The 24,790-nt window shown below is 41.7% G+C and overlaps 1 protein-coding gene across 1 annotated transcript in view; it reads left to right on the plus strand.

Annotated features, from left to right (window-relative positions):
- The window catches only part of LOC308522652 (aldehyde oxidase 4-like), a gene marked incomplete at both ends in the record, with an annotated part of 73,325 nt that overhangs the window by 33,341 nt on the left and 15,194 nt on the right, over positions 1-24,790 (plus strand). The window contains 13 exons of the mRNA XM_081096136.1: positions 25-187; positions 1,910-2,002; positions 2,992-3,161; positions 3,465-3,579; positions 4,078-4,200; positions 6,288-6,384; positions 9,677-9,801; positions 12,206-12,339; positions 14,219-14,306; positions 14,620-14,706; positions 14,893-15,084; positions 16,299-16,526; positions 20,295-20,390. Coding sequence (XP_080952262.1) covers positions 25-187; positions 1,910-2,002; positions 2,992-3,161; positions 3,465-3,579; positions 4,078-4,200; positions 6,288-6,384; positions 9,677-9,801; positions 12,206-12,339; positions 14,219-14,306; positions 14,620-14,706; positions 14,893-15,084; positions 16,299-16,526; positions 20,295-20,390 — 1,711 coding nt within the window. The remainder of the gene's footprint in view (positions 1-24; positions 188-1,909; positions 2,003-2,991; positions 3,162-3,464; positions 3,580-4,077; positions 4,201-6,287; positions 6,385-9,676; positions 9,802-12,205; positions 12,340-14,218; positions 14,307-14,619; positions 14,707-14,892; positions 15,085-16,298; positions 16,527-20,294; positions 20,391-24,790) is intronic.

Below are 24,790 nucleotides of genomic sequence, written 5' to 3' on the forward strand. Positions count from 1 at the left end.
AATGTTTGCATTCTTCCCTACTAGGCAATGGGATGACCACATGCTGAGCGATGCATGCCGATTGGTCCTGCATGAGATTTACATTCCGCCAGGAGCTGAGGGTGGCATGGTAGAATATAAGCGAACCCTCATGATCAGCCTACTCTTCAAATTCTACCTCAAAGTGAGGCGAGGACTGAATAAAATGGTAAACGACTTCTCTGAGTCTCTGGGCGCCTTGACATTCTGAGTGGGGGTCTGCACAGAAGGACTTTCCCTGCACGGTTTTGATATCCATCAAGGGCACTGAGTATGGGCCCTTCTCGCTCTTCTTTGTTCCTCTCCTTCCCTTCTCCTTCCCTATTGGGCTGAGAAGGGTAATCTATTTGCCCTATAATTTGTATAACAAATACTAATATGCATGCAAGTTGACCTGCTGTCACAAAAAACCTTCAGTAAGTAAATCATAACATCTTTCCCTATTTTAAGAAAAAAATTTTTAATAACCCAACTTTAATATTTAGAAAATGTGAATAAGCCAGAAAAGAGGAAAAAGCATTTGTAATCCTATCACCATAGCTAGCCACTATTAATATTTTGGTATGTATCCTTCTAAAACCTTCTTTATGGATGTGTATGTATATATGCCACATATATACACCAATAGAACTGGTTGCTTATTTCACTTTGTAATATAAACATCTCTCAGTGTCATTAACTATTTTTCTGTGACATTATGACATAAGTTTACATGTCATGTTTATGGAAAGATGTACCATTATTTGGTCTATTCCTTATTTTTAGACATTTAGATTGTTCTAAGTTTTTATTAACTATTTTATCCTTTTCTAGCCTAGTTTAAAATGACTTCCACAGCAGTTTCTCAAAATATGGCCCATAACTGAGTGTCCTCTTAATAACTCATGAACTGACTCAGAAATGGCAGAGAAATGACTATACCCACATTTCTTTTATGCCTGAGAATTTTACTCTCTTAGTTCAGCTAGCCTTTTTATTATTATTTTATTAACATTATTTATTATTGGTATTATCATATTCTATTATGTTTTATTATATACCCTATTATGTGTTTTATTATATTTCAGTATATTAATATGTAATCAGTATATATCTAATATATTATTGTATGTAATCTATTAAATATATGTTTTTATTTTATATCTATTATGTATTATCATATATTCTCTAAAATATTACATGTTCTATTATGTTATATATTCTATCATAGAAGAATTCAAAATGCAGAGAAACAAAATTTTAAAAAATCAACTCTAATCCAGTAATCCTACAATTAACATATGAATACATACTTTTATATTTTTTAATTGAAAGAATGGAATCATACTGTACACAAGTTTTTTCACTTAATTGTATTTCATGAGCATTTTTCAATGTCAATAAGTACACTTCTACAAAATTATTTTTCATGACTGCAGAATATTGTATCTTATGGATATACCATAATTTGTGTAGCCATTTCCTTGTTGTTGGGTGTTTAATTTAATTCTAGTTTCTTCACTGGCACAAATAGTCTGTAATTGGGCACTCTTGTAGATAACTCACAAGTCATCTTTGCCTACTCCCTCAGTTGTTTCTTTGAGGTTCATGCCCAGGAGGTTGGCTTGGATTTGAAAGCACAGATCCATTTAGAAGTATATACATACTTCCAGTCATTCAAAAAGGAGACCTGGTCATGAAGGGAGTTCTTCCCTTCCTGGAAAAAGCATTCACTTTTCTGTGCACATAAGTAGATGCAGTGATTCTTCAAATAACTGCTACCAGCCTAGGGAACTTGAAGCTCAGGGCTCTCCCCGCAGAACTGGCATCTAATATCTGAAATACTTCTACACGTGTTTCCAAGCTAGTCACTCAGATTGTAAAATTGAATGTCAAGTAATCTTCTTTCTAGGATCCCCAGAAGTTTCCTAACATCCCAGAAAATTTCATGAGTGCTGTAGACAATTTCCCCATAGGAACACCCCGAGGACTTCAGATGTTCCAGGTTGGTGGGTAGGGTTTTTGCTTTCTAATAGGCTTAGTCATTCAGATATATGCATTACGCATGTGTTTCCCCCTTTTCAATAGCCATATTTTGTGTTACATGTAAAGATAAAGTCTACTGAAACCAGCTGATGTGACCCAGTGTCACCCACACACAACTTGCTTGGTTTAGCGTTTATGTTTTTACTCAAGACTACACAAGGAATTTGATTTTGAATCTCCCTTCTTTACTATTTCCAGCTTTTTTACTTACAATTTCCTCCTTTCCTTGGCCACTGTTGGTCCTTTTTTTAAAACCTCACTCAACATTTACTGCTTCTAGGAAGTCCTCCCTGCTTTATAAGAGCCACCCCGAATCTCCCAGGAAACTGTTTTCCTAACACCATATTAGCTGTGTAAATTATTCTTTATTACTCTATGAAATTGATCACATTATGTTAATGTATGTGTTCTGATTCCTCAACAAGGTTGTAGAGTCCTTGAGGGCAGGAACAATGTCATCTTGTGTGTGGGAGGGGTTGGGGGGAGGAGTCGGTTAGAGCCAGTAACCAAGAATATATTCCTTGCCATAATACTCAGTGGATATTTATTAACTCTGACTCATAGCTAGAGATAACCAGTTGCCCGTAGTTTTCTTTTTTTTTTTTTCTTGTTACATTTTTATTTATTTATTTATTTATTTATTTATTTATTTATTTATTTTTATTGCTTAAAGTATTACAAAGAGTATTACATATGTCTCCCTTTTTTTCCCCACCCTTGACAATCCCCTGGCCTCCCCTACCCCCCAGTTTCTTATGTCCATTGGTTATGCTTATATGCATGCATACAAGTCCTTTGGTTGATCTCTTACCCGCCCCCCTCCTGCCCTCCCACTCTCCCCGTCCTTCCTGCTGTAGTTTGACTTGTAAGTAATCCAAATATAACAGACCCAATGTTCAGTGCACGAGAATGTCTGGCAGTAAAATAACAGGCTTTTTTCATGAACAGTGTGTGAATCCCCACCAACCTCCTCAAGATCCAGTCGGCCACCCCATGATGCACCAGTCAGCCATTAAACATGCCACTGGGGAAGCCGTGTACGTTGATGACATGCCCCCTGTCGCCCAAGAACTCTTCCTGGCGGTAGTTACCAGCACCAGAGCTCATGCAAAGATCATGTAAGGAAATAAAAGCTGTCCCTATAAAAGTTACTGAAATGCATTAATAATTTTATACTTAAACTGAGAGCTTACTGTATATGTAAGTCAATTAAAAGTATTTCCTCTTCTGGATGGGAATCATTCATTTTTAAAGCATAGTTATGAAAATGCCTATGGCCAAGAGTCAGAATACCAATGTATTGTCCATGATGTAGTTATGAGGCCCATTGCACTTTTCCCCAGTGTTGGTGGAATCATGTATAACGTACCCTGAACTTACCCCTGAAACTCTAGTGTGTACTTTTACATGTTCTCTCCTAGAGCAATTGATGTTTCAGAAGCCCTGGCACTTCCCGGTGTTGTTGATGTGATAACAGCAGAGGATGTCCCGGGAGATAATAACCATAATGGAGAGGTTCTCTATGCACAGAACGAGGTGTGTGATTTGTATGTGGCTTAGGACTCAAATACTTTGTGGAAAATACCATATCACAAAGACTTTCAGAGAACCAAGGACTCCACCTCATTTTAAATTGTGGACTCTTGAGATTCTCATAAAAACCATAATCGTGCTTAAGGAAGACTTCTAAAAAAAATTCATAAAAGTCCCAGAAGCAATAAAAGCATCGGCCATTAAGAGAATCAACAGAACTTCAGGAATTTCAGGATGGCTGGATCCCCGCGAGTGATTTCGGAACAGTGAGCAGTGCAGCTGAAGACAGTCCTAGGCCAGACATAATCAAGTTCTGCATCCAATTCTGAACCCCCTAAGTCCCACTCAAGCCATTGTTTTAAATGTATTCTCATAGGCAGGAAATAATCTTGCTTTTGTTCACAAGAACCCAGGGGGTAAATGAAAGAACCTGGGAACAGTAAATCCTTTTTGTGATTCTATGTTTCAACCAATTACATTGAACATGCAACTTTTCTGCAGGTAATTTGCGTGGGTCAGATCGTCTGCACCGTGGCTGCTGATACCTATGTCCATGCGAAAGACGCCGCTAAGAAAGTGAAGATCGCTTATGAAGACATAGAACCTCGGATTATCACAATAGAGGTATTTGAGCTGCTTTGTTTCTCCAAGAATGACTAGGGTGATGTACTTGTGGCAGAATCCAATCCTCAGAGTCACAGAATAGTACAACCTGGGCTTCATCTATGCTTTACTCAGTGTCATCTCCAAGTTGAGACAAGATACTGAGATTTTTCCTGCCTTGAGACCCGTTCCTTCCTGTGTCCACGTCTCCTCGAAAGGCCTCTTGCCAATGCTTGGCCTGAGAATATAGACAAGCAGCACCGGAGGAAGGTCCTTATGCCCTCACATACAAAAGGAGTCTGTGAGAAAGTCCAGAGCACTGTGACACTCAGAGCAGGTTACCATTGACTGAGTGACAGCTTGGGTCCTCTTGACCTCCGTGCCTACTTCCTACTTTAAGCACAAGTTCTGGAGATAGAAAACTCAGATGCATATTCTGACTCTGCCATTTAACAGGCTGTTAAATGGAAGGTTTGACAAGTTCCTTAAATGCATCGTATCTCAACCTCTTCCTCTGCGAAATGGGAACTATGGAAGTTCGTACATCAAAAGGTCATCATGAAGCTTAAATGAGAGAATCCAAATAAAGTGCTTTAAAAAAGCACCTGGGACATGGGGTGCTTTGAATACATGTTAGCTGTGATTTCATTTTAGTTGTTGTTGTTAACGAGGGCAAGAACATGTTCATGGTGCTTATATCCCTGGTGCCCAGCCAAGCCCTAAACCCATAGTAGGTACGCAATAAATGTGTGTGATGGAGGGCTAGATGCATAAGCAATATGAAACCTGGCCAGTAGGGTACAGTGTTCCCAATCCTCTTTGATTCTCTCCTGTTTTTCCAAACAGATGCCAAGTTCAAGTATTTTCCAGTTATCTTTTAAATGCCTCTTAGATGTGCCCCCTTTTTTCTCTTCTAACTTTCACCCCTTCCCACCCTCCAGCCCAGTCCTCACCACCTTATTGTCAGATTTACTACAATAACCTCTTTATCTCAAAATATCTACCTACCGTGTTAATTTTCTAAGCCACAAAGTTCATCAGATCACTTTTTCTTACAAAAACAAAGAAACACAATGTCCCCTTAGATAAGGTTCTTAGTATAAAACTAAAAGTCTTTCAGAGTCCAACCTCACTCTATCTTTCAAGTTCATCCAACTGCTTATTTATCTATCTATGTGTTTATTTTTAGAGAGAAAGAGAGAGAAAAACAAACAAAGAGACTTTTATTTGTTGTTCCACTTATTTATGCATTCGTTGTTTGATTCTTGTATGTGCCCTGAATGGGGACTGAACCCGAAATCAATGCTCTAACCAACTGACCTACCTGGCCATGGCAGAACTGCTTCTTTTTTTAAGAAATACGTTTTATTGATTTGAAAGACAGAGAGAGAGAGAGAGAGAGAGAGAGAGAGAGAGAGAGAGAGACATCGATTGGCTGCCTCCTACATGCCCCCTAATGGGGATTGAGCGTGCAACCCCAGGCATGTGCCCTGACAGGGAATCGAACCAGTAACCTATCAGTGCACTAGACGACACTCAACCAACTGAGCCACACTGACCAGGGCTCAGCTACTTCTTGATAGAAAACTCCCCAGCCAATCTAGCCTTGTTCTCTTTTTGGTCCCTCAGCTGGGTTTCAACCTCTGTTGCTTCATGAGGTGCTCCTAACTTCAAATGATTTTCAGTCTCTTCTCTGTCTGCCCTAATCCTATCCAATTCAGCACCTGAGGTCACCTACACAGGCCATCCCTGAGCATCCCCAGCCCAGCAGGCGCCTCCTCCTGGCCTCTCTTTGATCTATTATCTTCTCCCTCATCACAAAGTTGCCCCTAACACCAAACTGCCTACTGTCAGCAAACCAGAGGGTAGGATTGTGTTTTATATATCCTTCTTGCCCCCAGCTCTTCCTCCCAGTGCTGAACAGAACTACTAGTAAGTAGTCACCAATGCCTGCAATCCATTGTAACCCAATTGTCTTGGTTTGTGAAGATCAAATAGAGCAGGAGCATGGGATTTTGATGGGGTTTGAATGGCTTATTAGAATGTAAAAAAATAAAATAAAAACAAGAATCTTATTTTTGTTGTTGTTATTTCTTTTTCCCCTGCAGCAAGCCCTAGAGCACAATTCATTTCTTTTTGATGAGAAGAAAATTGAGCAGGGAAATGTAGAGCAAGCCTTTAAACATGTTGATCAAATCATTGAAGGTAAGTGGTCTTGGCCAGAAAAGTGAAGCTCCTGAAGATAAAGACTACATCGGCCATTGGTTTGAGAAATACTGAAATTCTAAGGCAGAGCTTCTCAACCCTAATGTGATACTTAAACTGCAATTTAAAATGCACAAATGAGTCCTGGCCGGTGTTGCTCAGTGGTTGAGCGCCGACCTATGAACATGGTTCAATTCCCAGCCAGAGCATGTGCCCCGGTTGCAGGCTCAATCCCCTGTGTGGGGCTTGCAGGAGGCAGCCCTTCAATGATTCTCTCATCATTGATGTTTCTATCTCTCTCTCCCCCTGCCTTCCTTTCTGAAGTCAATAAAAATATATTTAAAATAAATAAAATGCACAAATAATCTTACAGTCTGATGAAGTTTTACATATGCAGCAATCTGTGTAAATACTACCCACATCGAGATATAGGGCCTTTCCAGCGCCCCAGAAAGCTTCCTTGTGCCCCGCCCCCTCCAGGTCAGTAACCTTCTGAAAGGTCTTTTTCTAGCTGTGGCCACTGTAGATGAGTTCACCTGTTTTGCACTTCATATAAACGGAAACTAGACTGTGACTGTTTCTGTGTTTACCTCTTTTCATCAACATTATGTGTGGGAAGTTCACCGTATTGGTGCATAGATCAGTAGTTCTTTTTCATTGTTCCGGAGCATTCTATTGTATAGATATTCCACAATTTATGTTTCTGTTCTACTGTTCATGGACAGTTCAGTTGGTTTCAACTTGGGACTATTATGAATAATGTTTCTAAACACACTATTGTGGTCCAAAAGGAGATGCCATAACAAGTGTAACCAAAAGTAACTTCACAGGGTGATCTGATCATAAATTCCTCACATGGTGAGTAGTTACAGTCCAGGCATATAACGTCCTTAGGAAAAAATGTTATCTTTGCCTTAAGCAAGCCCTATTCTTTATTTCTGTGCATCTAGATCAGCGGTTCTCAACCTGTGGGTCGCGATCCCTTTGAGGGTCGAACGACCCTTTCACACTGACCAGGGCTCAGCTGCTAATCTAGCCTAAGACCATCGGAAAACACATATATAATTACATATTGTTTTTGTGATGAATCACTATGCTTTAATTATGTTCAATTTGTAACAATGAAATTGGGGGTCACCACAACATGAGGAACTGTATTAAAGGGTCCCGGCTTTAGAAAGGTTGAGAACCACTGATCTAGATAAACACAAACTATGGCAACACCATGCTAAGCATATCACATGTATTATATGATTTAATAATGACAAAAACCCTGAGAAATGAGTATTCAAAAACCTATTTTAAGCTCCCAAGTATTTTCTGCTTACGATTTAATATTCAAGCAGAACAACTCTGAGAAGGAACATATACTGGTAGCTCCATTTTACAGATAAAGAAACTGATGCTTAGAAAAGTTAGGTAATTGACTGAGACCTCATATTCCGTTTATAATAGAGCCAGGACTGGAGCCCAAGACTACATGACCCACAGGTCCTTGCTCTTACTCACAGTGATATATTTTCTTTTCATTTTTATACTCACCCTAAGAACAACAGAGTCAGAGGTGCTAGCCCTTTGTCATTTAGGATTTTGGCCATTATGGGAGTCCAAATTTTAGCACAAATGGAAAATTTGAAATACGAAGGGAATTTGGAATTTGGGCAGAAATGACTAAGAATTACAGAGTATGCCAACATAGAGAAAGGGTGCAGTTAGAATGTGGATCCTAGAGTCAGATTGCCTGGGCTTGCATCCCACCTCTGTTATTTACCCGCTGTGTGGCCTTGGGCAACTTACTTAACTTTTTCTTACCTCAGTTTTCTAATATACCTGCTTCACAGGATTGGTATGATGATTAAAGGAATTCATTATCTGTAATTTGCTATGCCTGAGAGCAATACCTAGCATATGTAAAAATGATGTCGTTGCTTGAATTTAGATGAAAGTCAGTATATGGTATGCTAAAAACAAAGGTTTTGGGGGAGAGCTTTTTGGGAGGACTCACATTCTATTGTCCCAAGAAATAATTTCCAAAAATTCTTTGACTCTTGGAAAAGCAATTCACTTATTTTAACTACACAGGAATCTTTTGGCTGGTTTCAAAGTAAATTTTAGCTAGAGCCAAATGCCTGTCTTGGCACAGCCTACAAAATGATAAGGATGTTTTAACCAAGCCCCAAATCTCAGATAAAACAGTAAGAAACGGCCGTAAAACTGCTGGGAACAGGTCTGCCATTTTATTTATTTATTTACTAGAGGCCCCATGCACGAAATTCATGCAAGGGGCTCTGAGGGCTGGGGGGCAGCCGGGGCTTCATCCGGAAGGATGTCCAGCCTAATTAGCATATTACAGTTTTATTATTATAGATTTACTTATTTATTTATTTTAAAATATATTTTTATTGATTTCAGAGAGGAAGGGAGAGGGAGACATAGAAGCATCAATGATGAGAGAGACTCATTGATCGGCTGCCTCCTGCACACCCCCCTACTGGGGATTAAGCCGGCAACCCGGGCATGTCCCCTTGACTGGAATCAAACCTGGGACCCTTCAGTCCACAGGCCAATGCTCTATCTACTGAGCCAAACCAGCTAGAGCCAGTTCTACCATTTTAAACCTTTGTGTCCTTTGGCAAGCTGCTTATCCTCAGTGTGACTCAATTATTCTAATGTCACCTAATTGAGGTGCGTATTATTACAGACACTTTACAGATCAAGGACTGAGGCTTTACTAACATGGCCAAACTCACTGAGCAAAGAGATGACAGACTGGATATGTGGCCAGGTTCGGCTGTGCACTCAAGTCCAACACATCATGGATCTCACCACCCACTAGACAGACGAGGAAACCGAGCCCAAGAGAAGGGGACTGGCCGAAACCGGTTTGGCTCAGTGGATGGAGCGTTGGCCTGCGGACTGAAAGGTCCCAGGTTCGATTCCGGTCAACACATGTACCTGGGTTGCGGGCACATCCCCGGTGGGGGATGTGCAGGAAGTGGCTGGTCGATGTTTCTCTCTCATCGATGTTTCTGACTCTCTCTCTCCCTTCCTCTCTGTAAAAAACCAATAAAATATATTTAAAAAAAAAAAAAGAGAGAAGGGGACTGAATTACCCCTGGTCACCCAGCTGGCTGGGCACAGTGAAGGTTAATGAGGAAAAGTGGTTTAAGCAAATGTATAAAGTCCAGTTCTCCATAAGCTGAAGCGACCTGCCCTTTATAAACCAAACCCCACTGAGAGCCTCCAGGGAGGGACTTTCAGGCAAACACTGTCCTGTGTTCATGCTTCACAGGTGAGATCCACGTGGAAGGACAGGAGCATTTTTACATGGAAACACAAACTATCCTGGCTATCCCAAAAGAAGAAGATAAAGAAATGGTGTTACACCTTGGAACGCAGTTTCCCAACGAGGTGCAGGTAACAGGATAGCTTTGGAAATTGAGACTCCAGATGACTGTGGCGTGAGGCCCATACAACCAGGCATTCCTCCTTGGAGGCATTTTGAATGTTCCCACTCCCCATCTCAGACTCCATGCACACTTGACGCGAGCTAGCGTCCATAATGGAGAAGGTGGGCAGATATTTCCCTAAATGAGGAAAAGTGGGCAGACCTTTTAAAGAGATCAGAAACTTTTGCTCCCTTCCAAAATATAGGGCAAAGTTCCCCTTTCCCTAATAACAATTGATGGTGTAAAATGTACATGTGTATTTACATTTTCCTCATGGTTGATGGATGCTGGTTCTCTCTCTATAAACGTTCTTGCGTATTTGTGGTGCACATGTACATTGGTCATATTTCCAAGACATTTCAGCCCAGCTCAGTAGTATGTGAATTCCAGTCCTGCTCTAGCGGCTGAGTTATACAGCATGGCCACCACCACCACCACCCCCCATGCAAGCAAAGAAAATCCCCTGACCTTCCCTTCTTCTGAAATGCAGAGTTGTAGGTCCGAGCACAGTGCTAGGCACAGGGGAATACTTAAATAATGACACGGGGAGGAGCAATTACAAGCATCCCTGAAGGGAAAAGCTGGGGGCTTCCTGGTAGAGAGCACAGTGAGTTGGTATCTTGAGGTCTTAAAGGGGTGGGTAGGCTGAACGGGAGGAGGAAACTACCAAATGCCATTCGAGGCGAAATGAAAGGGCAGGGGACTGAAGCTGGGTGGGATGTGCCGCAGCGTCCAGAGGTGCACGTGTGGAACTGGGCAGAAGGGTGTGGGGATGTGTGCTTTGCCCCTAGCAGCTATGTGACCTCCCACAAGTCACTGGGCATCAATATCTTTTTGTGTAAATTGAGGAAGGTGACAAAGATGACCTCTGAGGTCTCTTTTTGTAGACAGTATGTGTCCCTGGGCTCGAATGGATAATGTGTAAGGTCACGATGAATATTATAATTTTTGATATTTTTTAATTCATTTCAGAGAGGAAGGGAAAGGGAGAGAGATAGAAATATCAAAGATGAGAATCATTGATTGGCTGCCTCCTGCATGGCCCCCATTAGGGATCGAGCCTGCAATCCAGGCATGTGTCCTTGACCGGAATCAAACCTGGGACCCTTCAGTCCACAGGCCGATACTCTATCCACTGAGCCACACCAGCTAAGGCGGTCACCATTCATATCTACCTGGGATACAGGGAGTCAGCTCCATAACAGCAGACATTTCCCAGGGCACTAGTACTCACAGCTCACCGCCCAGAGCCTGGGGCAGTATCAAAAGCAGGCTCAGCAAGGACTTGGACGGACATTTCTCCAAAGAAAGTCTATGAATGACTAATAAGCACGTGAAAAGGTGTTCAGCATCATTAGTAGGAAATTCAATTCAAAACCCACAGCAATACCACGTCACACCCCCTAGAACAGCTATACTTAAAAGGACAGACAGTAGCAAGTGTTAGCGAGGATGCAGGAAATTAGAACCTTCACCCATTGCTGGTGGCCATGAGAAATGGCACTTTGGAAAACGGCTTGGCGGTCTCTCAGGATGTTACAAATAGGGTGACCACATCACCCAGCAGTTCCACAACTAGGTACCTACCCAAGGGAAATGAAAACACATGTCCCCACAAAACTTGTACATGAATGTTCATAGCAGCATTTTCACAGTAGGCAAAAGTAGAAACAATGCCATAGCCCATCAACTAATAAAGGGATAAAATATGTGATATATCAATTCAATAGAATATTATTCAGCCATAAAAAAGAATGGAGTTGCCCTGGCTGGGTCGCTCAGTAAGTTGGAGCATCGCTCTATATACTGAAAAGGTTGCCGGTTCAATTCTGGTTTGGGCACGTATGGGAGGCAACTGATGGATGTTTCTCTCTCTCATCAATGTTTCTCTCTCTCTTTCTCTCCCTTCCTCTTTCTCTAAAATCAATAAAAGCACATCCTTGGGTAAAAATATTTTAAAATAAAGAATTGAGTACTGGTACATGCTACAACATGGACGAACCTTGGAAACATAATGTGAAGTGAAAGAAGCCAGTCACAAAAGGCCACCCTTGTATCATTCCACGTATATGAAATGTTCTAAACAGGCAAATCTGTCAAGACAGAAAGCAGATGAGTAGTTGCCTAGTGGTGGGGCATTCGAGGGAGTTGAGGTTAGGGGGAGCTCGGAAGTGGCTGCTTAATAGATACAAGGTTTCTTTGGGGACACTTAAAATACTCTAAAATTCGATTGTGATGATGGTTTCACAGTTCTGTAAATGCTGTATGTGTTGAATTACTGATTGTCTTTTCCTATGCAGAGGGCAAGTACATGGATGAGGAAATGTCCTATTAAATCGCACTATGTGACATCAGGGGTTTATCTCTTTCAGGAATTTGTGGCTGCAGCACTTAACATCCCAAGGAATAGAGTCGCCTGCCACATGAAAAGAACTGGAGGAGCATTTGGGGGGAAATCGACCAAGCCCTCCCTGCTGGGAGCTGTCAGTGCTGTGGCCGCCAACAAGTAAGAGTCGCAGTGCCAGCTATTAATGTCAGAACTCCTAGCTGGACAGGTGCCACCCACGTCCTTCCAGCCCTGCACCCACCCCAGGGTTCATTCCATTCGTCACAGGCTGTCACTTCCAAGGGATGTGGTTAGCCTGAGGGTGAAGGGACACTGCTCTACCCACTCTCCAACCGTCAGGGTCACCATAGGCAAGGCGCCTCAGTGTACTCTCCGATAAAGTGGAGAAAGTAGTATCTACCTGGTTCACAAGATACTTGTGTGGAATAAATGCAATCACTATAGATGTTGACTGGTTGCCCACACATAACTATATATTACTTCTTCATGAACTGCATTGACTTTTAATCATTTAAATGTTTGTTTTAAATTGTTAAAATAGCCGGTTTGGTTCAGTGAATAGAGCATGGGCCTGCAGACCAAAGAGTCCTGGGTTCAATTTTGATCAAGGGCACGTACCTCGGTTGCAGGCTCTTCCCTGGCCCCAGACCCTGGTCCTGGCACGTGCAGGAGGCAACTAATCGATGTGTTTCTCTCACATTGATATTTCTCTCTGTCTTTCCTTCTCTTATCCACTCTCTCTAAAAAAAGATCAATGGTGCCGAAACCGGTTTGGCTCAGTGGATAGAGCTTCGGCCTGTGGACTGAAGGGTCCCAGGTTCGATTCCGGTCAAGGGCATGTACCTGAGTTTCAGGCACATCCCCAGTGGGAGATGTGCAGGAGGTGGCTGATCGATGTTTCTCTCTCATCGATGTTTCTAACTCTCTATCTCTCTCCCTTCCTCTCTGTAAAAAATCAATAAAAATATATTTTTAAAAAATCAATGGAAAATATCTTCAGGTGAGGATTTTAAAAAACATAAATATTATATAATATAATATAATATAATATAATATAATATAATATAATATAATTAATATAATATAATATAATATAACGTAATATAATTAATATAATATAATATAATTTAATATAATATAATATAACATAATATAATTAATATAGTTTAATATATAATATAATATATTGTTAAAATAAATCAAGCTATGGTGGCTGAATGGAAGCAGGTCAAAGCCCCAACCTTACAAGGGACACATTTTGTGATGAAACACAGCAGGGTCGGCTGCTGCCTGGGAATGTTCACTTAGCCCGACATCATCCAGATGGGATAACCAGACACATTAGGAGTGGGAATAGCCATGACTTTTTGCGAACCTCTTGCGTATCAGAGTTCATTAAGTATGTTCAGGATAAACGTCACTTACCCCAGGCTATCGCTGCGAAGAGAAACACTGAACATCACAGTTCACTGGCACTTTGCAACCATAGCAAAGCCTGCCCTGTGAGCAGAGGTGCAGGCACGGGGAGCGTCCCCTCTGAAGCCAGCTGGGTCCTCCACGGGCACCTTATGATGGGGAGTCTGCATGAAAGCGGGGCAGAACTCAACGGAGTATTGATTGGTTCTCAATCCTTTCAACCTCAGCATTCCCCTCTGGCAAGTGTTTTAATGCCCATTTTAATATCCAAAGTGAACATCATCATAATATAACCTACTAATTCACACAATTGCAAAATCCTTATACAATGCCTTAATGTCATATAAAAAAGAAATAAAAGGAAAGTAACATAAGTAAATAATGTATTATATCAACATCAAAATTCTCAGACATGACTAAATCAGGATAACATTAATAGGAGTTTTTATTTTTGTGTTTGTTATGTTTTAATGTCCCCACAAACTTCCAAAATGTTGTTTAAGGTATGTTACTGCCCCCATGGAAAACCACTAAGTTAGGTTATGTCCAGTCCCCTTTCGCCAGCTCATGTTTCTACACCTTTATGAAGCACCCAGCGTATTAACAGAGTCATTTCCTACAGGACTGGCCGCCCAATCCGGTTTGTTCTAGAACGTGGTGATGACATGCTGATAACTGCTGGCCGCCACCCACTCCTCGGAAAATACAAAGTGAGTGAGAGAAAAATTTTAGGAGACTGCTGAAAATATTGTCCAGGGACAACCAATCAATCATAAAACAACTACCAAATTCCATGCTGACTGCAAGGGGTATTTGGATGCTACCCAAACCCAATCAGAACTTTCTGTTGGGATCCCATGGTTGCCCTGGGCACCATCCTCAGGGTTCCTCTGATGACTGTCACATCAAATCATGTTCATAAGCTGGGTATGGACTGACACATGCAGTTGGATGCGTTTGTGTACAGCAGGATCTGGTTGTAAAGAACTGCTGAGAAAATGGTTTTCTCATATCACTTTGCAGATTGGATTCATGAACAACGGTGTGATCAAAGCTGCCGACGTTCAATATTATATCAATGGTGGATGCACCCCTGATGAGTCTGAGTTGGTAAATAAGGACTGACTATGCCCTTCCCATAGGTTACCCGTTGAGTTGTGTGTGCTACACTTTATTTGCATGGATATTTGTCATACTAATTAGGCAAAATTCTGTGAAGGGTTTGTGTTAGAGATAGAATTTGATAACTGATTTTGAATGTTTGATAGATTGAAGTTCGGTTTTGTTTTCATTCAGGTGATGGAGTTAGTTCTGCTGAGATCTGAAAATGCATATCATATTCCTAACTACCGGTGCCGGGGTAGGGCTTGCAAAACAAACTTGCCATCCAACACTGCCTTTCGAGGATTTGGCTTTCCCCAGGTTTCAGTGGTAGTTGAAGCTTACATAACTGCTGTGGCATCTCAATGTAACTTACTCCCTGAAAAGGTAGGTAATCAGTCAGAATCCCCTTACAAAACTCTGCCATCAATGGTTCAAATATATATTGAGCACCTACATACAGCATTACATTAGCTTGTAAGATTCAATGAAAGTATATAGTCTATGTATCAGTAAGCTTTTACTGTGCAACAAGTCAATCAAAACTTAGTGGATTAAGCCCTAGTTGCTTTGGCTCAGTGGAGAGAGTGTCCACCTGTGGACTGAAGGGTCCCAGGTCCGATTCTGGCCAAGGACACATGCCTGGGTTGCAGGCTTGATCCCCAGTGGGGGGCATGCAAGAAACAGCCGATCAATGATTCTCTCTCATCATTGATGTTTCTGTCTCTCGCTTCCTCTCTGAAATCAATAAACATATATATATTTAAAAACTTAGTGGATTAAGACAACAAATAGTATTTATTTTGATTCTGTGGGTCAGCTGCTAGGTAGCTCTTCTGGTCTGGCTCAGTTTAACTGGAGTTTTATGGTCCAAGATAGATTCACTTCCTCATCTGGTGGTCATTGACTGATTAGTCTAAATATCGCAGCTGGGAGGGCTCGTCTCTGCTCCACAGGGTCTCTCATCCTCCAGGAGGTTAGCCCAGATCAGTTCCCATCGTGGTTCATAGATTTTCCAGGAGAAGTAAGAACATGATGCAAGCACTTTTCAAGTCTCTGCCTGCATTACAAATGTGTTGTCCCGCTGTCCAAAGCTGGTCATGTGGCCAATACCACAGTCAGTGTGAAGCCACCCAACGGCATGACTAGGGAGATTGGCATCATCACAGCCATTTGTGCAAACATCCTACCATAGTTCAGATTCGGAGGAGCAGATTTGAGAACAGGTAAGAATAAAGAAACATTGTGTAGAAGTAAAAGAATTTTGAGTCAGGAGAAATTTGTCTCACCACTAACAAAACTTGTCATAGGGCTCATAATACACCTACTATTTCTCAGGGTTATTGTAAAGTTGTTGAGATCGTACACTTAGTCTGTAGCTCGGAAGATATGATGTGTTCAACAGTAGTTTCTATTGTTATTATGATTATTGTTATTATCATTATGTTTATATGTTTACATTTGTCCTTACATATTTATATCCATTTAAATAGTTGTTTCTTTTTTAGAAAGACTTTCTTCATGTCAGGTACATAACAAAAACACATGTTTCACAAATGGAATAGCATGTATGCTTGAAATGCTTTTTTCTTGTCTTTCAGGTTAAAGAAATAAACATGTATAAGGGAATTAGCAAAACAGCCTATAAGCAGGCATTTAATCCAGAGGCCTTGCAAAGATGCTGGAAAGAGTGCCTGGAGAAATCGTCATTTTATGCCAGGAAAAAGGATGCTGAGGGATTTAACAACAATAATTATTGGAAGAAAAGGGGGCTTGCTGTGGTCCCCATGAAATATACCATTGGCATCCCTGAGGGCTACCGCAATCAGGTGAGGTTGGGAGAAATGAGTCTTGAGGTATGGGGTCAAACTTTAAGTCCATGTAAGAATCAGAGGGAACAAGAGGATCCCTTTCCCTCTTTCCTAACTTCTTAGTGACAGCAGTAGGGTCATTTGAAGACAGAGCTTTCAAAACACTGAAAACAGACAGAGCTGCTCCATTCTCACAGAAACCTGAAGTCACCATACTGGGCTCCATCACTACATAGGGTCACCATACTGGGCTTCATGATTACACGGAGTCACCATACGGGGCTCCATGACTAGACAAGGTCTCCATACTGGGCTTCATGATTACACGGAGTCACCATACGGGGCTCCATGACTAGACAAGGTCTCCATACTGGGCTTCATGATTACACGGAGTCATCATACTGAGGCTCCATGACTACCCAGAGTCACCATACTAGGCTCCATGACTACTGTGCCTTCTTTTCAGTTTTCCCTTAAACAGTTTTTTGTGGGGTTCTGTTTCTAATTCTGATTCTGTTATTTATTTATTTACTTATTTACTTTCTTATTTATCTATTTGCTTTTTTCTTTGTTTCTACCCCCATCAATCTCTGACATATCCCCATAACCAAACCCACACAAAGAAAAGAATACAAGTCCCCGCATGGTTTCAATGAAGGACGCCCCAATCCCTCTGTCCACTCCCCTCCTCAGAGTCCACTCACAGGTAGGAAGCAAAATGCGAAGGAGGGAGGGGAGCAGATGATTAATCCTTCTCCCCAGGGGATATTTCTGAAGCCGGAATAACACACAGACCGTCTTTGAAGGGAACAATTCAGTGGACTCGCAACAGTTGCTTAAATTACCTATTTTAATGTTATTTAACTGTGTATGATGACAAAGACTAAGCTTCGTATAGTTCCTATGCCTGTATAAAACACAAGTGAATTTGGGAATTAAATGAAGTACTACTGTAAATGCCAGTGATATTCAAAATAGTTACATTAACTTAACATGGTGGGCGATGTTGCTTTTCCAAAACTAAATCCTCACTCAGCTCTGGCTGCTGCTGCATTTCAAGTCGTTCTGAAGTCTTAATCGTAAATGTCTGCGTAGGGTGTGATGACTTGCCATCTCACCTCTTGTCTCAAATATGCCCCATCAATTACAGTCGTCCTGCTTGGTGCTTATACAATCATCAACATAAAATCTAACACGGGCTCTGAAAGCATGTGGCAATACCATTGACTATGGTCATCATTACTCTTGTTAGATGGTCATGAAATGAAAATACAAAGTTTTACAGTTCCTGTATAGACCTTAATGGTCCTGATACTACAGTCTCAAACCAGGAGACTGGCGTAGCTAAATTAGTTGAATATATATATATATATCTTTCCCAAGGATATGGGTATGGATTTTTTATTGATTTTAGGAAAAGGAAGGGAAGCAAAAAATAAACATTAATCAGTTGCCTCCCGTACTTGCCCTGACCAGGAATTGAACCTGCAGTCTTTTTGGTGTACAAGATCATGCTTCAACCAACTGAGCCACCCAGCCAGGGCTAAATTAGTTGATGTTTTGAATTTGTAGTGGTAGGGTCACAGGCATCAACATGAGGATAGAGGTCCCAGGCGAGAGATGCAGGGTTCTGGGCCATGTGCATGGGCATATGGTGGGAATTGCTAAAGAAAAATTCTAATGACTTGCAGAACCACCCAACATAGCCCAGCATTCTCCTTCCCTCCCTTCTCAGTCAGGTTCCTGGAGCCATATGGCCAGCCCCAGAGAAGGACAACAGCATTTAGCCTGAAGGAGGCAGCACAGCATGGGTGTGGAGGACGCTGGGTTCAAGTTAGAAGTTGTGGGTTCTTATGCTAAGTGAAATAAGCCAGTCAATGAAGGAAAAATACCACATGATCTCACTCATTTCTGCTTAATAAAGGCCATTATAGACTTATGAACAAAAATAGATACAGAGGCAGAGCTGCCTCAAACAGACTGTCAAACTACAGCAGGAAGGCCGGGTAGGGTGGGAGGGCAGGAGGGGGGTGGGTAAGAGATCAACCAAAGGACTTGTATGCATGCATATAAGCATAACCAATGGACATAAGACACTGGGGGGTAGGGGAGGCCAGGGGATTGTCAAGGGCGGGGGGGAAAAAAAAGGAGACATATGTAATACTCTAAGCAATAATAAATAAATAAATAAATAAATAAATAAATAAATAAATAAATAAATAAATAAAAAAGAAGTTGTGGGTTCCATTCCTGAACTTACAAACTAGGCACCAGTTTTGTCCAAGCCTCTCCTTTAGGCTTCTATTCCTTCACATGAAAAGTGAAAAGTTTGGACTAAACCTATAGATCCCAAACCTGACCAATCATCAAAATCACCTGGGAGTTTTAAAAAACAAGCGGGGAGGAGGGAGGGAAGTTAATCTGGCTTCCACCTCCAACCTTCAACTGAATTGGAATTTCCTGAATGGGGCCACACCCTTCCCCCACCATCATTCTCAAGGTCAGCAGCATCTGGAAGCTATTAAAGCATCTCAAAGGTCTTCCAGCTCCCCTAGTAGCCAGTGGAAGCTTTGCTGGGAAGTTGACTTGTACTGGGTCCATTTGCTTTAAAATCAATTGTTATGTTCAAGGGGAAAGAATAATAAAATATTGTACAAGTGGTGCTTTGGAGAGGTTGCTTCCAAGGCAGCCACACAAGGCCTCCAACAGGCCCGCAGATGGTGGGCGTGGAGATGAGTCACCATTCCTTGCTCGACAGCAAGCATGTCAAACTCAAAGGCTAACACTGGCCAAATAAACAAGGTTTAAGTTTATGTGGGCCACAAAAAAACAAAAGCTTCAATTTTCATAGGTTTGTTTCGATAGAGACATGCTGAATACACAGGGCTGAAATAAATGAGTAATTGTTAACATAAAATAATAGAACATTTTAATAAAAATTAGTATTTTTCTTTTTTTTTTTTTTAAATATATTTTATTGATTTTTCACAGAGAGGAAGGGAGAGAGATAGAGAGTTAGAAACATCGATGAGAGAGGAACATCGATCAGCTGCCTCCTGCACATCTCCCACTGGGGGATGTGCCCGCAACCCAGGTACATGCCCCTGACCGGAATCGAACCTGGGACCCTTCAGTCCGCAAGCCGACGCTCTATCCACTGAGCCAAACCGGTTTCGGCAAGTATTTTTCTTGAATATTAACTTATCAGACACTGAATAACTGTAGATTAGTTGTTAACATAAAATAATAGTAGTTAATAAGCATAACGCAATAAACCTATTTTTCTTGTTCTCCAAAAGCAAAATATTTCCTGTTGCGCACACCAAACAACTCAGTCCAAGACTAATGACGTGGCCATTGCCGCTAGTATTAGTGGAGAGAAATGGTGTGCCTGCATGGAAGACGCATAAGGGAAATGCATGCAACATGATTATGGTAATCAGTCAGCGGACGTTGTAGTTCCTTATTGATAATTATGTATAACAGGATATTATAAAAATTAAGTTACGAAATTTTTATTAAAATGCTTCTCACATACCGTTATATTGGCTGGGCCACAAAAATATTCATTGTGGGCCACATGTGGCCAGCGGGCTGCAAGTTTGACATGCTTTCTAAGTTTGGAGGGTGTTAAAGGGGTTGTCTTTAGCCACCAATAACAGCTTTCTTCTCCAGTATAAACAATGAGAGATTGACTCAATGAAGCAAACTGTTCATCTGGTAACCTCAGCTAAACTCAGGCAACATTTGGTTTTTCAAAATGGGATTATAATTATTCCCTGACAGGCTGCCGCTCTCGTCCACATCTACACCGATGGCTCTGTCTTGGTGGCTCATGGTGGCTGTGAACTTGGACAAGGCCTTTACACCAAAATGATCCAGGTGAGATAAGCATCCATGTTTTCCACTGTGGAAGACTATCACACTGTACAGGCAGTTTAACAACTTCTTTCTTGTTGAGCAGGAGAAATACCATCACACTAAAAGCACAGGTCAATTATAACGTTCATTTTGGTATCAGGAACACATGAATGCAGGAGACTGATGGAAGTGGGTATTAGAATTGGGAAAATATGTAAATTATTCTTCCTGCATACTAAAGAACCAGGTCCCATCAAGGTCTTCTGGAAAATGTGATTCCAGTTTTCTTTTTCTTTTTTTTTTTTTTTGATTGATTAATTAAATCTTTATTGTTCATATTATTACATTTGTTCCTCTTTTTCCCCCCATAGCTCCCCTCCACCCAATTCCCACCCCATCCTCCTCCCTCACTCCCCACCCACTGTCCTCATCCATAGGTGCACGATTTTTGTCCAGTCTCTTCCTGAATCCCCCTCACCCCTTTAACCCCAGGAATAGTCAGTCCATTCCCTTTCTAGGCCTCTGATTCTATTATAGTCACCAATTCATTCTGTTCATCAGATTATTCACTTGATTTTCAGATTCACTTGTTGATAGATGTGTATTTGTTGTTCATAATTTGTATCTTTACCTTTTTCTTCTTTTTCCTCTTCTTAAAGGATACCTTTCAGCATTTCATATAATACTGGTTTGGTGGTGATGAACTCCTTTAGCTTTTTCTTATCTGTGAACTCTTTATCTGACCTTCAATTCTGAATGATAGCTTTGCTGGATAAAGTAATCTTGGTTGTAGGTTCTTGGCATTCATCACTTTGAATATTTCTTGCCACTCCTTTCTGGCCTGCAAAGTTTCTGTTGAGACATTCAGCTGCCAGTCTGGGTACTCCCTTGTAGGTAACTGAGTTTCTTTCTCTTGCTGCTTTTAAGATTCCCTCTTTGTCTATTGCTCTTGGCATTTTAATTATGATGTGTCTTGGTGTGGTCCTCTTCGGATTCCTTTTGTTTGGGGTTCTCTGCGCTTCCTGGACTTGGAAGTCTATTTCTTTCACCAGGTAGGGGAAGTTTTCTGTCATTATTTCTTCAAATAGGTTTTCAATATCTTGCTCTCTCTCTTCTTCTGGCACCCCTATAATTCAGATGTTGGTACGCTTGAAGCTGTCCCAGAGGCTCCTTACACTATCTTAATATTTTTGGATTCTTTTTTCATTTTGCTTTTCTGGTTGGGTGTTTTTTGCTTCTTCGTATTTCAAATCGTTGACTTGATTCTTGCGATCCTCTAGTCTGCTATTGGGAGTCTGTATAATATTCTTTATTTCAGTCAGTGTATTCTTAATTTCTAGTTGGTCCTTTATCACTACCTTGAGGGTCTCATTAGATTTCTTGAGGGTCTCATTAAGTTTATTGGCGGTTTCTAGAAAATTCTTGAAAAACCTTAAAAGTGTGGTTTTGAACTCTATATCCAGTAGTTTGCTTTCCTCCATTTCTGTCATTTGTGTCCTTTTTCTTTGTCTCCACATTTTTTTATGCTTCCCTGTGTTGATAAAGTGGTTTTCTGTGCTGAGTGTCCTCTAGGGCCCAGTGGTTCAGCCTCCCCAATTACCTGAGGAGGACACTCTTGGTACACCCCCTTGTGGTCTTTGTGCACAGTCTTGTTGTAGTTAAGCCTTGATTGTTGTAGGTATCACTGGGAGGAATTGACCTCCAGGCCAATTGGCTGTGAGAATCAGCTGTGTCTGCAGTGGGAGAACTTCTGTGCTGGAGACACCCCTCTGGGGCAAGACTTGCCTCAATGGGGCTTTGGTGCTCACTGAGTCTGCGCGCTCAGTGTGTCCTTTATGGTTCCACAAAGTTGCAAACTGGATGGTCCCACTCTGACCTCTGGGAACACAGGCTCCTGGATCTCTAGAGAGGTGCTAATCTAGCCTCTGCCTGAGGCTATCCAGCAAAAGCCTCCCTGTAGGGCTTGGGCAGAGTGGGTCCCATGGGATCAACAGGGTGGGGCTAGCAGTTATGGCTGCTCTCAGAGGCCCCACTTCTCAGTGTCTCGCCAATCGCTGCAAGCCCCTCCGAGAGAAAGCTGCCCTTGAGTTCCGACCGATGCCAGACAGTCCCGCTTCTCCCGTCTGAGTCTGGGTCCCCAGAGACTCCCCCAGAACTGGAGTTCAGAGCCTGAGACTCACTCCCGATTGAAGACGACAACCGGGCCCTCAGCCGCCAGCCCGCTCCGTGTGCGCCTCTGTACCTTAGTATTTTATTTCCGCACTGCCCCTCCTCTAAGTCTCAGTATGCTTTACTCTTTCCTTCTAGTTGTAGAATTTACACTCAGCCAGCCTTCCTGTGGTTTTGGATGATGTCCGTTCCGTCTTTTAGTTGTATTTTTGAAGTGGTTGTTCAAGGCAGCAAACTCCGGTGTTTACCTAGGCCGCCATCTTGGTTTCTCCCCTGATTCCAGTTTTCAAAGATAAAGTATTTTTCGGCTTTAAGGCAACTGCTCAAAACTACATTGTGTTAACGCAAATCTTCATTAGAAATGAATGTGTTTAATAAGATGAGAAATTATGTTCTTATTATTCACAATCTACTTAGCAACACCAATGATGGGCCATTATGTGTGCTAATTCAAAGCAATCTTCCTAATACTATTGTTGAAAGAGGAAGAGATTATTTTCAATAGGAAATTTTCCCTTTCTGAAATATTAAATAAGATTTTGTTGCATATGAAATTTGAATAAACAATGTGAGTAGCCCGATCGGTGTGACTCAGTGGTTGAGTGTCCACCCATGAACCAGGAGGTCTCAGTTCAATTCTTTTTTTTTTTTTTTAATTAAATCTTTATTGTTCAGATTATTACATTTGTTCCTCTTTTTTCCCCCCATAACTCCCCTCCTCCCAGTTCCCGCCCCACCATCCGCAATCACTCCCCACCCACTGTCCTCATCCATAGGTGCACGATTTTTGTCCAGTCTCTTCCCGCATCTCCGACACCCCTTTCCCCCCCAAGAATAGTCAGTCCATTCCCTTTCTATGTCCCTCATTCTATTATAATCACCAGTTCATTCTGTTCATCGGATTATTTATTCACTTGATTCTTAGATTCACTTGTTGATAGATGCATATTTGTTGTTCATAATTTGTATCTTTACCTTTTTCTTCCTCTTCCTCTTCTTAAAGGATACCTTTCAGCATTTCATATAATCCTGATTTGGTGGTGATGAACTCCTTTAGCTTTTCCTTATCTGTGAAGCTCTTTATCTGACCTTCAATTCTGAATGATAGCTTTGCTGGATAAAGTAATCTTGGTTGTAGGTTCTTGGTATTCATCACTTTGAATATTTCTTGCCACTCCCTTCTGGCCTGCAAAGTTTCTGTTGAGAAATCAGCTGACAGTCGTATGGGTATTCCCTTGTAGGTAACTGAGTTTCTTTCTCTTGCTGTTTTTAAGATTCTCTCTTTATCTTTTGCTCTTGGCATTTTAATTATGATGTGTCTTGGTGTGGTCCTCTTTGGATTCCTTTTGTTTGGGGTTCTCCGCGCTTCTTGGACCTGTAAGTCCATTTCTTTCACCAGGTGAGGGAAATTTTCTGTCATTATTTCTTCAAATAGGTTTTTAATATCTTGCTCTCTCTCATCTTCTGGCACCCCTATAATTCTGATGTTGGTACGCCTGAAGCTGTCCCAGAGGCTCCTTACACTATCCTCGCATTTTTGGATTCTTTTTTCATTTTGCTTTTCCGGTTGGGTGTTTTTTGCTTCATCGCATTTCAAATCATTGACTTGATTCTTGCGCTCCTCTGTTCTGCTGTCGGGAGTCTGTATAATATTCTTTATTTCAGTCAGTGTATGCTTAATTTCTAGTTGATTCCCCAATATAACATCGAGGGTCTCATTAGTTTTCTTGTAGATCTCATTAAGTTTATCGGCGGCTTCTAAACAGTTCTTGAGAGACCTTAAAAGTGTGGTTCTGAACTCTAGATCTTCCATTGACAATTTTGTCCTGTTTCTTTGTCTCCGCATTTTGTTATGCTTCCTTGGTGCACCCCCTAGTGGTCTTTGTGCGCAGTCTTATAGTTAAATCTTGTAGCTAATTCCAGGGAGGGTTTGACCTCCAGGCCAAGTGGCTATGAGAATCAGCTGTGTCAGCAGTGAGAGAACTTCTGTCCTCTAGGGAGGTGCTAATCTAGCCTTTGCCTGAGGCTATCCGGCAAATGCCTCTGTGCAGGGCTTGGGCGAGGCGGGTCGCACAGTATCAATAGGGTGGGCCGGAGAGAGCAGTTATGGCGGCTCTCAGTCCTGTCCCCAGGGGCTCTGCCTCTCTGAGTCCCAGCACCCGCTGCAAAGCTCGGAGAGAAAGCTGCACTCGCTCTGACCGAAGCCAGGCAGTCCCGCTTCTCCCGTTTGAGTCTGGGTCCCTAAAGACTCG

The sequence above is a fragment of the Myotis nattereri genome (genome assembly GCF_964212035.1).
Source record: "Myotis nattereri genome assembly, chromosome: 7".
Taxonomy (NCBI): domain Eukaryota; kingdom Metazoa; phylum Chordata; class Mammalia; order Chiroptera; family Vespertilionidae; genus Myotis; species Myotis nattereri.